Source organism: Ruditapes philippinarum, unplaced genomic scaffold (genome assembly GCF_026571515.1).
Source record: "Ruditapes philippinarum isolate M1 unplaced genomic scaffold, ASM2657151v2 ctg15717_1_1_1_1, whole genome shotgun sequence".
NCBI classification, from domain to species: Eukaryota; Metazoa; Mollusca; class Bivalvia; order Venerida; family Veneridae; genus Ruditapes; species Ruditapes philippinarum.
The window spans coordinates 7,917-26,055 of NW_026855021.1; the positions used below are offsets into that span (position 1 = coordinate 7,917).

The following is an 18,139-nucleotide window of genomic DNA, read 5'->3' on the forward strand; positions in this document are numbered from 1 at the left end:
ATTATACAACCTGGCGTCATTTAAGAAGTCACATCATTTAGTTGGTTTCCAGTACTGAGCATGCTGATATTTCACTGTAACAACAAAAGGGGCTTAAATTTAAAACAGTCAAATTATCAAATTGATAATTCCACTGTTTAAAACAGTGAAATTGTCAGTTTTATATCACTGATATATTTCTATAAACCACCAAAAAGCATATAATAAATAAATATAATAATCTGTTCATTAGTTACCTCTGATACAGTACCTACAAATATCTGAGTTATACAATAATTCATAAATCATTATAAGTCGTATTATTATAATATTAATGCACCTTTTACCATATTTGTCTCCACTTTTCATAAAATGTCACCTTGTACTAAATGAGTGCATCTAAATTTTACCATTGATTTGCCTAAAATGATGATTTGCTAATTCAGTGTCTTGATATTTAATCAGCTTAAGGCCATAGCTTATAGTACATGTATGTATCACTCAACACTGTCCATGAACAGATTGAGTTCATTCAAATCAATAGCAAATAAAGCAAAACCAAAATATGCAACTTTAAGATGCCTCAGAAATGCTTCTGAAGCAATATACTTGCCACTGCTTAGTTTTGCATAATCTTGAAATCAAAGTAAATGAATATAAGCTTGTTATAAGATATATACATCTTTGACACCTACAGATTGTTGTTTCATGCTTTATTTTATTCTTTTATTTTTATTTTATTTTTTACTTTTTTTTACTTCAGATTGATTTATGGAAGACTCCATGTTCGGGTAATCAACTTCTGACAATGGCAAAGGTTCCAGGGTCTGCTGGCTTTCCATTGGTTGGAGACAGGTCATATGACTTTTATAAGGATCCAATCAAATTTCAGAATAAACACATGGAAAATACAAAATCCAGAGTTTTCCTGTCAAGATTTCTGAATAAGCCAACAATATTCATTGGATCAAATGCAATACTACAGGAAGTTTTGAAAGGTAATTTATATTTTAGAAAATTTGAACACAAGTTAATGGAATAGACCTACATCAAATGATATAAAAATCTTTAAAAAATAAAAAAGCTTTGAAATTCCTTGATGTCAAAAGACCTTAGTATAGTCCCTTTCTGGTATGTGTAAAATCAAGTATCAATTTTCATTTCAACAGTTCAACAGAATCACATGCTTAACATAGTTCTTCTTGTTTTGAAAATAAATTTTTATGTGTATTTTTTCAGACCATGCTCATGAAATGGAACTTGGCTACAAACAATTTATGGGAGAGATATATGGTGAAAATATCATTTTTTCAGATGGTAAATAGTATTGATTTCACTTTTCACTGTAAAAATATGTAAATAAAAATTAATGACTGACCAAATTTATCTAGTCATTTCATTACCTCCACTTTTCAAAAATGAGAAACTCCACCTTTGTGTCATCCAAACACTGACAGAAAATCAACAAACATGACTTTATAAATGTACATGATTACTATTTTGTAAATGAAAGGCCAAGTTCACCATGAAGGAATTAAGGCAACAATGGGCTTGCATACCCAAGTTAGTTGGGAAAATACCACCATTGTCCTGTTCCAGATAACTAGTTTTAATTTTTTTTAAAGTTTGTAGCTGTGTCCGTTTGACCCTTGAAAAGACTCTTTGACCCTTCAAATTTCCAAAAGGCCTGATTTGACCCTCAGGATTTTAACTGGAGGGTCAAATTTTGTTTAAATCATGGGGATTTTGCCTTGTTATCGGTAAACTTAGTCAAAATGACCCTCAGGATTTCCTGGCTAGTGAGCACCCTGCGCTGATGTTTCGATTACCTGAGCACATACAAGAGCTATTTTATAGACTTCATTTGCATGTTAAAATTCATATAATTATGACCTTTATAGTGTTACCGTTGGATTTTCCTTTGAAAATCATCATTTCTGAACAGTATTTAATTAGATTTACAACAATATTGTTGAAAAGGTTAATGAAACTGTAGAAAGCTTGGTTTTGAGGCCTACAGCAAAATATTTTTATGAATTTATAAAATGCAGATATATATTATTTATTTTAGGTAACTGTGCTGAAAGTTTGAGAGAAACACTTAAACATTTGTTTACATCAGAGGCTGTGCAGTCATATCAATCTACTATTGATAGGTTGGTGATTTCTTTTGAAGTTTTTATCTCTTTTAACAAGACATACACATTTATCAATAAATAATCATTGAACCAGTTTGTGTATTAGTGATTTAATTGGCCTTAATATCATTGAGATAAGTAAATAGGTTATAGTTTTAATTTTTATGCTCCCAAAAGTGAGAGCATATAGTAGCCCATAACTGTGACACTACAAGTGGTATCAACAAGAAACTTTGTAGGTAGATAGATCTCATTGAGTAGATATGCAGTGCAAAAGAATTGTAACTCTGCCTTACTTAACTTTGGAGTTATTGCCCTTTGTTCATTTTTACACTGTGAACTTTGTCAGGGCCATAAATTTGAAACTAGAAGAGGTATCAACAAGAAACTATTGCTCTGTGTCCAAAACCTATTTAGGGAGTAAGACCCGGTTCAGCCAGCTCTTGTTGATTCAAGGAAACACTTTTGAGCAAGATTGATGGCTGTGCATCCTGTTGGTGCAATTTATTCTATTTTAGAATAAATTAAATACACTTCTAGAGCCTATTGTCAATGTTAGGAAGGAGCTATTGTGTTCCTTGTTAAATTTTGATACAAGACAACTTTGAGTGTATTTTGAAAAATTGAATTTTAACTATCTTTCTCTATGTTAATGTTTGTAAATGGTAACTTGTATTGGTATGATACAGTCGACTCTTGTTATCTCGAAGTCATCGGGACCGTCCAAAAAATATCGAGATAACGAAATGTCGAGGTAAACATATTAGGGTTTGAATAAGGCAGAAACTGATTTTTACAAAAGACATGTGCATACCTTATGTCAAATAAATTATGATATCCCCATGTCTTGTTTTCATAGGCCTAGTCAATATTTAACAATGTAACATTAGCGGATGTTTACCAGCGAAAATACAAGTTTCTGTGATAAAAACACATAGTGAGGTTTACTCGGTAATACACCAATATAGTGAAAACATTGTTTTCAGGGAGGTTGATCCGGATATCCTCCCGGGTTATTTATCGGGTCTTTCTTGATGTTGTTCGATCGCTGATTGATTTGGTGGTGTCATGTTGTGAAACAATATTGCAACGATAGCGTTTCTATACTTTCACTATTTCATTTACATTTAAAGTCATAATGAATTTATACAGTGTTCGAATATTTATAAAGAACGTCATCACTCATTTTGGACATAAGTCAATCAACGAGCTAAATAGATTAACTTTTATAAAAACAGCTAAACATGTTACAAACATAATCATCATTATGACACGTGCTCTTGAGCAATTCTTGTCTAGTTTGTGTTTTTCACACGTCAGAAGGTTTCACACGTCTGAAGGAAACAGACAAAAACTATTAGTCGAGATAAACAATGGATAATAGTGTAATAATAACTGTTGGGGCTGAAATTGTACATCGAGATACTGAAAATATGGAAATAAAAATATCAAGATAAACAAATATATCCAATATAGATAAAGAAGGAAGAAAGTCGGGACTTTCAAAATTTCATTGAGATAACGAAATATCGAGAAAAGCGATGTCGAGATAACGATAGTTGACTGTATTAAAATTATGTAAATTATAGTGAACTCAATTTTACAATGAATGGTTTGTTGACTATTAATTTTATATGCAGGAGAATAATTAAGTGTGTATATTATAAATGCCATTTTGAAGCTTAATTGACTTATGATTGATATAAAATTCTAGTTTACCATTTTGCAGGGTTGTGAAAAAGGCTATAGGAACTTTAGAAGATGGGTAAGTAAATTTGAAGAAAGTTTTTATTAAAAAAATTTGTTTAAAGATCCTTAACTCAATTTTTTAATGGTTTTATATTAAATATAATGCTCAAATGAAGATTTATCAATATTGTAAGTTCTAAAAAGCATTATTTGTAAATAAATTACCAAATTTACATTTTATACTAATAAAGGGAGGTAATTAGAAATTTATTTTCTATAAAGCTTTAGTCAAATTTTTCAATAAGAAATGAATGCATATATTTTAATGATTATATATTGTGTGGACAAATATTTGCAGTACATATATTACATATTCTTTGATGTTTGAAAATTGTTTTAGAAGCATCATTTTATTATATACATTTATAAAAATTCACTTAAGTGTGGTTACAACCTTAATTACAACATACAGGATCTTTAAAGCAAAATCATTCTCTTTCTTTTAAAGGTTACTGATTGTAAATGAACAATTCATCATAAGTTTAAATATATACAGCTTGTTGCATAACTGAGAAAAAAAAATAAGTAAAGATTCATTTTTTATGTTATTCTTCCTGACGACAATGTGTAATGACATCACAGTCTCCAGTATTTTGATTATTTCAGGAAAACGTTTTGTGTCTATCAATTTTTCAAGAAGTTGGCTGTAGAAATATGCTTAAGTTTATTCCTGGGTTTAGACTTTAGTGAATCTGAGGCAGAGATTATTTCCCAGCTGACAACGACACACTGGCACGGTATAATATCTGTACCGGTAGCCATTAAAGTACCCAAGATGAGTGAGTCAACATACAGTAAGGCTTTAGATGCAAAGGTGATTGATTATTTATTTATACCTTTTAGTGTTTCTTGTTATAATGATATACATATGCAACTAGTGTCGAACAGTCAGTCTGCAAAGATGTTCAATGTAGTCAGACTCAAAGATCCTGTATGTTGTAATTAAGGTTGTTCCCACACTTAAATGAAATTTTATATATGTATATTATAATTATGCTTCTAAAATAATTTTCAAAGATTGAAGAATTTGTAAAATATGTACAGCAAAAATTTATGCACAGTATATGTAATCATTAAAATATATGCATTCATTTCTTATTGAAAAATTTAACTTGGACTTTAGAGAAAATAAATTTCTAATTTAACCTCCCTTTATTAACATGGAATGTAAATTCCGTAATATCTTTACAAATAATGTTTTTTGGAACTTACAATATTGATAAATCTTCATTTGAGTATTATATTTATGATATAAAACCATAAAAAATTGTGTTACAGGATCTTTAATTTTAGTATATTGATAGAGAAACAGTGGGCTGTTCCAAATTCTTATAAGCATGAGTCAAAATTTATCAAATTGTTACACTCTTTATGCAAAGTTATATGTAACAACAATGAAGCTCACGCCTTTCTCCTTTAATTTCTGATTACCATAGATATGATATGCACTTCTACATGTTAAGATATGTAACTTGCTACATGTTGAAAAAAAAAACACTGTTATAGAATGACAGTTATATAGAATGAACTTCTTTGAAAGGGCATTGGAAATCAGGCTTCCTGACAGCTACTAGACCATCTGAAATTCTTGAATCAGATATAGCTTGCCTTATTATGTTTGTTGAGGGGCTGACCAGATTTCAAGGAAATTAGAATTACATAAGGACTGTGTATCTTTGAAATGGAAATCAATCAAAATCTGCCACACACATCTCAAAAATTCCTGTTTTAATTGACCATACATGTATGTCGAGCACATTTTCCTGTACTTTTGCAAAGTTTGTATAAGTGTCATCTGAAATGTAAAGTTTTGTTTTTTTCAACTACAACAGAGAAACTGCTGGATATTATACAAAAAAGACGGGAGGAGAAGTGCCAACAGTTTCCCTCAGAAAAGTAGAGGCTTTTACCTGACCTCGAGGGAATTCTAGTCAAACAATCATTTTACTGTTGTTTACCTCAGCCCTTGTTCAAAAGGCCTGTCTTCAATACTCACATCTTTTGTAATAGAAGTTGGTCACAAGCCGTGCGTGGAAAAGGTATGTTGTTGAAATTCTTTTAAGAAAATGTTCATAAGTGCAAAACATAATTAAATTACCGGAATCAACGTCATAATGGAACACGAGCGTTAAACACGCAAAAAACGTTATGGCATTCAGCAGCAAACATGTAAAAACAAATATTATGTTTTGAAAATAAAAGCTGATACATGAATTAAAATGGATCAATATGATACAGATGTCTATTAGACAGTGTTGAATAAAAATAAGAATAATAGACAAACATATTAATATTCATGTAACACATACAATACTTTATTAATTTAGTCCATTGGGGAATCATAGTATTTAAAATTTGTTCCTGAAATTTTTGCATACGACTAAAACGAAGGTAAGCTTTCATGAGAATAATGAAAAAAAAATTGTATTGTTCCCTTCATTGTGGAATAAGCTGACAACTCGAAAATGAGGACAGTGACCCCATTTTTTTTTTTCGTTTAAAATGTTTCTGTTATCACATTCTAAATAATATGCCAAGTTTTAAAGAAATTCTATGAAACAGTTTTAATTTTGCCTATATGTCTTAATGAAAACTCCCTGAAAACGTCCTTAATAATAGGATCCAAAAAAGGATTCTTTACATTTTTAGCTCACCTTGTCACAAAGTGACAGGGTGAGCTTTTGTGATCCGCTTTTCGTCCGGCGTCCGGCGTCAGTCAGTCCGTAAACTTTTACTTTTAAATGACATCTCCTCATAAATTACTAAGCCTATTTCATCCAAAACTTCACAGGAATGTTCCTTTGGTTGGTCACTTTAAAAATTGTTCAAAGAATTTATTTCCATGCAGAACTCTGGTTGCCATTGAAACCAAAAGAAAAACATTTAAACATCTTCTTTTTAAAAAACCCAAAGAGCTAGAGCTTAGATATTTGGCATGAAACATCTTCTAGTAAAGTGTCTACCAAGTTTGTTCAAAGAAAAGCCTGGGAATCAAAATTGGCCCCGCCCCAGGGGGTCATTGATTTTCCCTATATGCATATAGTATAAACTTAAAAAAAAAAATTCTTTTTAAAGAATCCAAAGAGCTAGAGCTAAGATATTTAGCATGAAATATCTTTCTTATGGTTGTCTACCAAGTTTGTTCAAATAAAAGCCCTGGGGTCAAAATTGGCCCTGCGCCCAGGGGGTCATTGATTTTCCCTATATGCATATAGTAAAAACTTAAAAAATCTTCTTTTAAAGAACCCAAAGTGCTATGAGCTTAAGATATTTGGCATGAAACATGTTTCTAATGGATGTCTACCAAGTTTGTTCAAAAATAAAAGCCTGGGGTTCAAAATTGGCCCCGCCCCCAGGGGGTATTTGATTTTACCTATAGGGCATATAGTAAAAACTTTAAAAAAAATTTCTTTTAAAGAACCTAAAGAGCTAGAGCTAAGATATTTACCATGAAACATCTTCTTATGGTGTCTAACCAAGGTTTGTTCAAATAAAAGCCCTGGGGTCAAAATTGGCCCTGCCCCAGGGGTCATTGATTTTCCCTATATGCATATAGTAAAAACTTAAAAAATCTTCTGTTAAAAGAACCCAAAGTGCTAGAGCTAAGATATTTGGCATAAAAAATGTTCTAATGGATGTCTACAAGTTTGGTTCAAATAAAAGCCCTGGGGTCAAAATTGGCCCCGCCCCAGGGGGTATTTTGATTTTACCTATAGGCATATAGTAAAAAAACTTTAAAAAAATTTCTTTTAAAAGAACCTAAAGAGCTAGAGCTAAGATATTTACCAATGAAACATCTTCTTATGGGTGTCTACCAAGTTGTTTCAAAATAAAAGCCCTGGGGTCAAAAATTGGCCCTGCCCCACGGGGTTCATTGATTTTCCCTATATGCATATAGTAAAAACTTAAAAAATCTTCTGTTAAAGAACCCAATAGCTAGAGCTAAGATATTTATGCCATGAAAAATGTTCTAAATGTAGTCTACCAAGTTTGTATCAAATAAGAGCCCTGGGGTCAAAATTGCCCCGCGCCCCGGGGGTCATTGATTTTCCTTATATGTGTATAGAAAAAAACTTAAAAAATCTTCTTTGAAAAAAAACCAAATAGCTAGAGTTTAGATACTAAGCATGAAACATCTTCTAGTGATTGTCTACCAAGTTTGTTCAAATAAAAGCCCTGGGGTTAAAGATTGGCCCCTTGGGGGTCATTCCTTTTCCTATATGTGTTATACAAAAACTTTAAAAAAAATCTTCTTGAAAAAAACTCAAATAGCTAGAGTTTAGATATTAAGCACGAAGAAATCTTCTAGTAAGTGTCTACAAAGTTTGTTCAAATAAAAAGCCCAGGGTCAAAATTGGCCCCGCCCCGAGGCTGACATGATTTTCCTTATATGTGTGTATAGCAAAAAAAATTAAAAGTCTCCTTTGAAAAAACCCTAATAGCTAGAGTTTAGATATTAAGCATGAAACATTTTCTAGTAAGTGTCTACAAAGATTGTTCAAATAAAAGCCCTTGGGTCAAAAACTGGCGCCTGCCCCAGGTGTGTCATTGTTTTTAACTTTATGTGTAAAGAAAAAAAACTTGACCAGCTAGACCTTGGATGTTTAAGCATGAAATATCTTCTAATGGGTGTCTACCAAGGTTAGTTCAAATAAAAGCCCGGGGTTTAAAACTGGCCCCGCTCCAGGGGCCTATATACAGGTGAGCGACTTCAAAGGGCCATCCATGGCCCTCCTTGTTTTCATTATATGTGTGTAGTAAAAAAAACTAAAACAACATAAAACATCTTCTAATAGGTGGTTTTCCAAGTTTTTTCAAAAATAAAAAGCCCTAGGCTTTAAACTGGCCCGCCGGCTGCGGGGGGGGGCCACTATACAGGTGAGCGACCTCAGGGCCATCATGGCCCTCATTGTTTCATTATATGTGTGTAGTAAAAAACTAAACAACATGAAACATCTTCTAAATAGGTGTTTTCCAAGTTTGTTCAAAATAAAAGCCCTAGGCTTTAAACTGGCCCCGCTGCGGGGGCCACTATACAGGTGAGCGACCTCAGGGCCATCATGGCCCTCTTGTTTTTTTTTTTTTTAAATTTTGGGTTATGACATTAGCTGTATCTTACAATGAATTCCCCTTGAAAACTGATGCTATGGGCATAAATGTATCTTAACATAACTTACTACTACAGTTGATTTAATCAATCTGAATATGGCTGTGTTTGACCTTTATGCAGGTGTCACACTGTCCTGAAAATTGGCATCAAGATGGACACACGAATAAAGGAAATGTTCGAATTCCAATCTGATTGTAATAACATGGGGGCCACCGGGCCCGGCCATTCATGAGGGCATCTTGTGCCATCAAATGACCCCCAGCTACAATTTTCAGGCTCCAGCAGCAAACTTCATGAGTCGCAAAATATTTGGCATGCCAAAAAATTGCCAAAAGACATTGCGAAGGTTCAATTCAGTGTTGAATCCGTATGCCAATCTTGCGGTTCGTAAGGCTGTTTTGAAGCCATCTTGTCAGATTGTGTAGTCTTCGTTTATACTTCATGTAATCATCAGTGCCATCTGGTATTTATCGTCTCAAGGTGACAATACAAAGGAAACAAAAGATGCCCAATTGTCTCAGGAAGGCAACTTCACTACGTAAAGCCCCCGCAATATTGTCGTGTCACCGTTGTATTTTGGTGTGTGCCACCATTGTATTTTGGTATGATGACATCAAGATGGGACCAGGATGTGGAGGAAGAAAGCAAATGTGAGTGGCTCAAGCATTGCATATGTATCATGGTGGAATATAAAAGGCTAGCCTCAGACGATCTTCTACATCTGTCTGTCCTGCACATCTCTACAGAAATTTAAAAGCTTCCATTATTTGCAATTAATTAACAATCATTTTCAGTTCATTTCCTGCAGAATGGCATACTTTGATTATGAGTCAACAAAGAAAAAGATGGCAGCATCATTGCTTCTTTTGATCCACCTTAGAAAACATAATGAGCAACTCTTACAGGCCCACCTTGGAAGGCATGAAAAAGTTCAATCAAATTTGAAATAAAGTTTGAATATAATTGTACTCCCAACTGTATTTTGCCATGGTTTAAGGTTTTATACCACTGGAGGTCACATGACACCTTCATGACCACTTTTGAATGCATCATACTCAAAACACTATGTTGTGTACCTATCGCATGGCTTTCGCCTGTCCTGCCGGGAAACTACTTGTTAAAATTTGCATCTTTGAGGTGACTTTGTGTGTAGATTGGTTGCCATAGCGTAATCTTTTGTATGATTCATGTGTGGATCGGATACAATCGAGTGACCTTATGTAGGAATCATACTTGCTTTGGCTGTTGATTGGCTGTCAACCAATTTTGGGGCCATCTTGGCGCGAAATTTATAATTCCATATTCGAATATCCAATTTGATGTCAATTTCGAGACAGTGTGATGCCTGCATTGATGATTATAAAACCATATCTAATGAAATATTTCCTTAAAAATTATAAACAGTAAAATTATGTTGTTTCCATATCCTTATGGTAGGTCCTTGAGAGAGTTATAACATATATGTAGAATGTCTATGTTATTCATTACACATGAATATTATATGTAGACAGAATAAAATGTTTGCAAACAAAATAATGCAGCTGTTATCAGTAAAGTTTTAACTGTTAAAATGATTTTGTGCATACAAGATTCACTTAGACATATTTTTTTCATATACATGTATGTAATATATTTTAGAATCAATCTTTTCAAATTCAAACAATAAGTTTGCTAACTACTGGCAACAGATTTATAACTTTATACACTTTAAGATTAAGGTTTCCTTGATGTTAACACATTTACATTAGCTGCAAATTTTTTTCTGATAAAACCAAGGATCCTGCAATGAATTTTACATGTGATTTTTTTATGTACAGACATTTTTAGGACTATTCACAGAGTTAACAAGCTAATGCAGTCACCCCTAAATGTTGGCGTCCCTGTGGTTAAGTTTTTGCGTGTAAGCTAGTATCTCCATAACTACTGAACGGAATGGATTGAATCTTCACACACTTCTTCTGTTAACATGATTGGCACAAGTCCCATAACTCTGTGGTCTTTTTGCATAATTATGCCCCTTATTCGACTTAGAAATTCTTGGTTAAGTTTTTGCTTGTAAGCTGTTATCTCCATAACTACTGAAAGGTTTACAGTGCCTTTTTTGTGACAATTTTATGCATTCATAATAATCAAGCAGTGATTTACTTGATAAAACATCTTAATAACAAGCCAAATTGTACCTTTTCGGACAATTTTATGGATTCATAAAGGTAAGCATCATTATACTCAATGGAACACCCTTGTGACAAATTTTTCGAATAGTCGAGCCTTACTGTCCTCCGACGAATCTTGTTATGTTTGCTGTTTGTTTTTTTTATTCCAGAATGATTTACAAAATGATATGCTAGAGAATGAAGATTTGATAGAAAGTGTTGTATTGGAGGTACTAAGATTATACCCACCTTTTATTGGTGGCAGGAGGGTTATAGCTCAGGTCAGTCAAAGTCACTATTATACGCCTATCTTAGTCTTATTTTTAGCTACCCACCTTTTATTGGTGGCAGGAGGGTTATAGCTCGGGTTCAGTCAATGTTATACAGTTATCTATCTTGTTTTTAGTTAGGTTTATTTATACATGCCTGCGATTTTTAAATCATATGGATCAGCATATCTGTGTTCTTGCTGGTCCGGTGTTTGAACCCTCATCAGAAGTGACTTGTCACTTTGTTTTTCAATACCTTATATCTTATTGTTTGTTGGTAATAGTATTAGGCAATGATAAATTCATCTAAAGCATTTTTTCCAACAAAGCAAACTTTTGTCGAAATTGATAAGAAAACAATTACAGTGAGTGGTGACCATCCTACTATTTGAGTTATCCACCCCTGAAATTGATAACATTTTCCTTATGGCCTTTGTTATACATTATATCTTCACCCCAAAACGCCTTTAAAAAGAAACATTGTTCATTTTGCTGAAAGTTATTGCGTTTCTATTTAATGTATTAAAAGTTTAAAGTGACATTATGCCAATCAAAGGGTATATAGTGAGTGGAGAGGTAAAGGTAAAAATAAGTTTTGCAATAATACCTTTGAATTTATAATTCAGTTTGCACACAAGGTTCAAGTATGAATTTTTTGTAATATATATCGGCATTTGCCTGTACATTTGATTTATAAAAAGAGTGGACTTTTTATATTTTAGGCTTAACACTTTCTAGTATCCTCTATTGGTCAATCACCATTATTACAGTTATACTTTTGAAATATAAAGTCAATTCACCTCAACATGACAATGAAAGAATGAGCATAATGCCACTTTATATATACAGGAGTTTACAGCTGGAGGTTACAAGATGCCTGCTGGTCATGCAATACTCTATCTAACCTACCTCGCTCAAAGAGATCCTACAGTGTTTGATAATCCTGATGAATTCAAGCCAGGTAGATGGCATGGCAAGTAAGTGCCCTCTTTATAATGTAAAAAGTCTGTTTATATGAGCTTAATAATATCTGTCATATGTTACGGTTCAAATCAGAATATCCGTCATGAGGGTACCCCACAAGCCTAGTTACTACCCATGGGTGGATACTCAAGGAACAGATTATCCAATCCTTACCGCAGACATATGTCAGATATGTTTTCTTGCATATTCTGCCATATTATTTCATATTTAAATTAGTTTACCTCAGTAAGATATTTGTTAATGGATATTAATGTCATTTCATCCATATCTGTTTTTAGCTCACCTGTCACAAAGTGACATCGTGAGCTTTTGTGATCGCTTTTCGTCCGGCGTCCGTCCGGCGTCCATCCGTCCGTCCGCACTCGCAGGAGAGTAATTATGTGGCTAGAGGGACAATAGGTAACTGTTCTTTCTCTTTGATGTCATTCATTCCGTAATGCTTTTATGTGGCTATTTTCTTTTGTGTGGCTAAAAAGAACAATAGAGAGAACACTAGAGTAGCCACATAATTACTGTCCTGTGAGAACGTCCGTCCGTCGTCCTTCTGTAAACTTTTGCTTCAAATGACATCTCCTCATAAACCACTAAGCCAATTTCATCCAAACTTCACAGGAATGTTCCTTTGGTGGTCACCTTTAAAAATTGTTCAAAGAATTTAATTCCATGCAGAACTTTGGTTGCCATGGCAACCAAAAGAAAAAACTTTAAATATCTTCTTTTAAAAAACCCAAAGAGCTAGAGCTTAGATATTTGGCATGAAACATCTTCTAGTGAGTGTCTACCAAGTTTGTTCAAATAAAAGCCCTGGGGTCAAAATTGGCCCCGCCCCAGGGGGTCATTGATTTTCTCTATATGCATATAGTAAAAACTTAAAAAATCTTCTTTTAAAGAACCCAAAGAGCTAGAGCTATGATATTTAGCATGAAACATGTTCTAATGGGTGTCTACCAAGTTTGTTCAAATAAAAGCCCTGGGGTCAAAATTGGCCCCGCCCCGGGGGGTCATTGATTTTCCCTATATGCATATAGTAAAAAACTTAAAAAATCTTCTTTAAAGAACTCAAAGAGCTATGGCTAAGATATTTAGCATCAATCATGTTCTAATAGGTGTCTACCAAGTTTGTTCAAATAAAAGCCCTGGGGTTAAAATTGGCACCGCCCCGGGGGTCATTGATTTTCCTTATATGTGTATAGCAAAAACTTCAAAAAATCTTCTTTGAAAAAACCCAAATAGCAAGAGTTAAGATATTAAGCATGAAACATCTTTTAGTGAGTGTCTACAAAGTTTGTTCAAATAAGAGACCTGGGGTCAAAATTGGCCACGCCCCGGGGTTCATTGATTTTCTTTATATGTGTATAGCAAAAACTTAAAATCTTCTTTGAAAAAACCCAAATAGCTAGAGTTTAGATATTAAGCATGAAACATCTTCTAGTAAGTGTCTGCAAAGTTTGTTCAAATAAAAGCCCTGGGGTCAAAACTGGCCCGGCCCCAGGAGTGTCATTGTTTTTAACTATATGTGTATAGTAAAAACTAAAAAAAATCTTCTTTTAAAAAGCCCAAATGAGCTAGAGCTTTAGATGTTAAGCATGAAACATCTTCTTATGGGTGTCTACCAAGTTTGTGCAAATAAAAGCCCTTGGGTTAAATTGGACCTGCAAGGTTGGGGGGGGGATGTTGGGGGGGCCTATATACAGGTGAGCGACCTCAGGACCATCATGGCTCTCTTGTCTTACAATAGCGTATGAATTTACAACTTTAATAACAACAGCAAATCGATTTCATCCATATCCATTATTCCTTTCTAAAGTGCACCAAAATGACATTATTTACTTGGTTCATTCATAAAATGCGCTAAAATGACATTGTTGTATGTCAAGCGACTCATCTGGCACCCCCATGCCAGATGAAATTTCCGGCTAATATGTATCACTGTGTGCACTTGTTTGATGATTGCCACCTGTAATTGATGTGGTTTCCATGGTGCGCTTTTCCAGAAGAATGTAAGGTTAGGCTAGTACAGGTCTGTGCTTCTCCATCCATGAAAGAAATTCTGTTTGCCGATTAAAATCATTGAATATAATGCTTTAGATTCTGATAATTTCTACATGTATGTATACTCGACCAATGTGAATATTAGGTTTTAAAAGGTTTTATTTCTTGTTATTTCATGCATATCAGAAACCGCAAGATAGTGAACCCATGTTACCTTGGTTACTGTTTAAAGATACTGTACAAAATTTGTTACAATGAAACTATCTTTACTGTCCTAATAAAAAAGAAAATTTTGGGCTTGTGAGACTTTAAGGTAACATGTAACTTATGCTGAAAAGCCCTTGACTCTATCTCAATCAGTTGAGAATTTGAAGAACTTTGAAATCAGTTTTGATGAAAAAATCAATGCAAAAGAAGTAATTTTTGGCAATTTTGAGATGTCCCATTGTTGCCATGGTAACAGGAAATTTAAGATTGACTATGCTGTTTCAAAGGCTATGGTCCAGTCAACATTTGTGCCATTTTATCAAGCAATAAAATCACGGATTTGGATATATTATTTTGATTCTAACATGACATTAACAAATAAATGCTGCCGTACCCGATATAAAGTTAAATTGCGCCCGATTTAGTTTCCGTACTTATTGTCAACACATCACGTTTTTAGTGGGTTCGTCACGTGTATAATGATTACGTCACATGTCTAAATATAGAACGTCAAACAGTGACTTTATAGCATAAAAACACACACTTTCGGTTCTTCTGTGTTCAATAGGGAAAAACGCAGGTCGTGTTAGAATAGTAATTTGAACTTGTAACAGGAGGCTTTTCAATGAAAACAGCCATTTTTCACAAAATGCTCGTGCAGTAATGCCATTGGGAGTAATAATGTAGAATTGTATGGCATATTTGCTATGTGAAACCATGATGTTCAGAACACTTTTCCTGTTTGTTTAAAGAATGTTAATAGTAAAAGAATGTCATTCATTTTGATATTTAATAACATATTTACATATTTCTCTTCGTATAGTTTATATATAATACAAAACATTTCATTGATTTTGTTTGTATGTTACAGGAATAAAAATGATCGTGATAAATTGTTTTGTTTTGGTTCTGGTCCAAGAAGCTGCCTAGGTCAGAAATTAGTTTGGACTTTAATCAAGGTTGGTTTTGTTCTTTGTATAGGGACACTTTTGCACCTTGAAGAGATATTATGTTGTTTTTAATTTTAGAGTTTGAAGCACGAGTCCACTATTTGTTACTACCACCTACTACCCTACTTGCTTATTTTTCCATGTGAAGAAGCTATTCAGCTAGCCTAAAAAATGAAATGTAATTTCATGTGGGTGCACAGTAACTTATGCATTGTGATACATGTATATACAGTTAACTCTCAATAAGTCAAAATACTCCAAATTCCGTGTTAGTCGAAGAATTTCCCTTCAAATTTCCTTCTTTATCTTTGTATTTTAACTCCGCTTAGGTCAAATTTTGACTTACCGAGACTCCTGTTTAGTCGAAAAGAAAATTTGGTCCCGTCAATTAAAGTCAAACATATTTTCATCTCTATTAGTCGAAGTGTGAAAACAGCCGACTGATCAAAGGTCGGAGACATCAAGGTGAGATGTTGCCAACCGTGATTCACATGTTTCACGGTAATTTTAATTGTTGGTCATCATGTATTATTAACACGTCATAAAAGTGGCTTTAATTAGTTTCATGTGTGTTATCAACGTAAATGACATTTGTATAATTAATGTTCCATCATATTGCATACATTAATATGTACTTCTGGTTCACGATAGTTGCTACTTTTGTTTTCGTCTGATGATCATTTCACTCCAAATATTAGATAAATTGTTGAAATAAATGTATATACATGTACGAATGTCAAGGTAATGGCGCAGATCCACGTTACTCGAATTCCGTTTTTCTGGAAGTAAAATGCCCAGTCCCTTGGATTTCGAGTTACCGAGAGTCAACTGTACATATAAGTGCACCTGCAGTTTTAGCTACTGGAGTTTCAGCACATAGAGTCTTCACTTCTAAAGTCTCAGCACCTGGAGTTTAAACACCAGAAATCTTAGCACATAGTCTTAGTATCTGGTTTCTGGGTACCTGGAGTCTTAGCATGTACAGTTTTAACATGTAGGGTCTTAGGTTTTAGAGTCTTAGCATGGAGCCTTAGCCCCTGGAGTACAAGCTATTTGAATCATAGCACCTGGAGTCTTTCCTTCTGGTGTATTACTCATTACATAACAGCAGCAACTAGATAAAGAAATGAGAATAATGTAGAATTATTAAGTCTTATGAAACAAAGCTTGATATCTATTTATAACGTATACTAGACACTAGGTTTTAAAGAAAGTTGAAATTCACCTTAAAGGGACTCCACTGAGGTTTTTTGACATGATGGGACTGAAAATATTTATTTCCCAGATAAATGTACCATTTGATGTAGGTGTAGACCACTAATCTTTGTGCAAACTTTCAGATCATTCGCGCACTTCGTTTTTCCATAATAATTATTCAAATTGTAAAGAAATTACCCAAAATGAAAAGCATTTAAACGCTTTTCACTCAAATTAGGCTAAGACAAGCATGAAACTACGATTTTCAATTTATTTTAAGGTATATTTCTTAACTATCTTTGCATACATTTCTGTTTAAAGCGCCCCAGTTCATTTATGTAAGAAATTCTAATGTTATGTTTTTAGGCTTTTAAACCTCAGTGGAGTCCCTTTAAGGGATATTTTTCTCATTTTAAAGCCATATAAACATGCTATTTAAATGCTGGTTATTTTTATGTATTTTTGCATTGTATAATAAAGATTTAATACATTAAATTAACAGGAATTATTCACAGATTTTGTTGTGTAACAATATTAACATTTGAGAATGAAATACATGTATCTATTTCTATTCTATAGACTGTGATAAAAGAATTGATGACAAATTTCAAGTTTACGTTAGAACCAGGACAAGATCTTGAACATAAATGGCTGCCAGTATCTAGGCCAAAAGGCAACATACTAGTCAAGTTAGAAACCAGGCAAACAGACGGTCAGAATTTAGAGTCTTAGGGAGGAACTAATACTCAACAAGAAAAGAAGACCTCCTATTCTTTTATATTTTGTTGATAGTTTATTTTAATATGTATATTTATTTTGCTATACACTTTATGATCTTATTGCATGTTTTTACTTATAGACCCAAAAGAGTTTGGGATTTACAATGTTTTCGAAATAATTGAATAAAATTGAATCTTCTTAGCAGATTTCTTAATTATAGTGTAGAATGCAGGTTTGGGCCTCCTTAGATTAAGGTCACAATTAAGTCATTCAAACTCATATTAGTTTATATCAAAGGGAGATACTGTAATTATTAATGCTTATTTAAGTATATATATATATATATATATATTCAAAGGAGTAGGAGTATTTATATTGTAGTATGAGTTAAGGTACATTAAGATGACCAACTTCAACATGAGGGCTTTAGTTCAAACCCCAAATGAAACAAGTTCTTTTATAACATTTGATTATATTTTTGCTGGAATAAAGAATTTCTTGATTTTTTGTGGATACCTATTGAAATGTAATAAGAATTATTGGAGAAAATTAAGTAGCTTGACAATTAGAATAAAATCTTCTTTTCTGACAATTTCTTGTCGCTTCATTGAAATAATTTAGATGAAATATGTTTCATGAATAAGTCTGTTCCCTAGTCTTGTTTCCTAATTGAACGATTATTATTGATTCC

The 18,139-nt window shown here is 33.4% G+C and overlaps 1 protein-coding gene across 1 annotated transcript; it reads left to right on the forward strand.

Annotated features, from left to right (window-relative positions):
- The first annotated feature begins 747 nt into the window (after window positions 1-747).
- Window positions 748-17,786, forward strand: LOC132741863 (putative cytochrome P450 120). Its single transcript, XM_060730126.1, has 9 exons — window positions 748-977; window positions 1,219-1,296; window positions 2,051-2,135; window positions 3,847-3,882; window positions 4,473-4,680; window positions 11,153-11,410; window positions 12,248-12,375; window positions 15,453-15,540; window positions 17,308-17,786. Exons 1-9 carry the CDS (start codon window positions 788-790, stop codon window positions 17,458-17,460), a joined length of 1,224 nt encoding a protein of 407 aa, XP_060586109.1. The 5' UTR covers window positions 748-787; the 3' UTR covers window positions 17,461-17,786.
- Window positions 17,787-18,139: the final 353 nt, after the last annotated feature.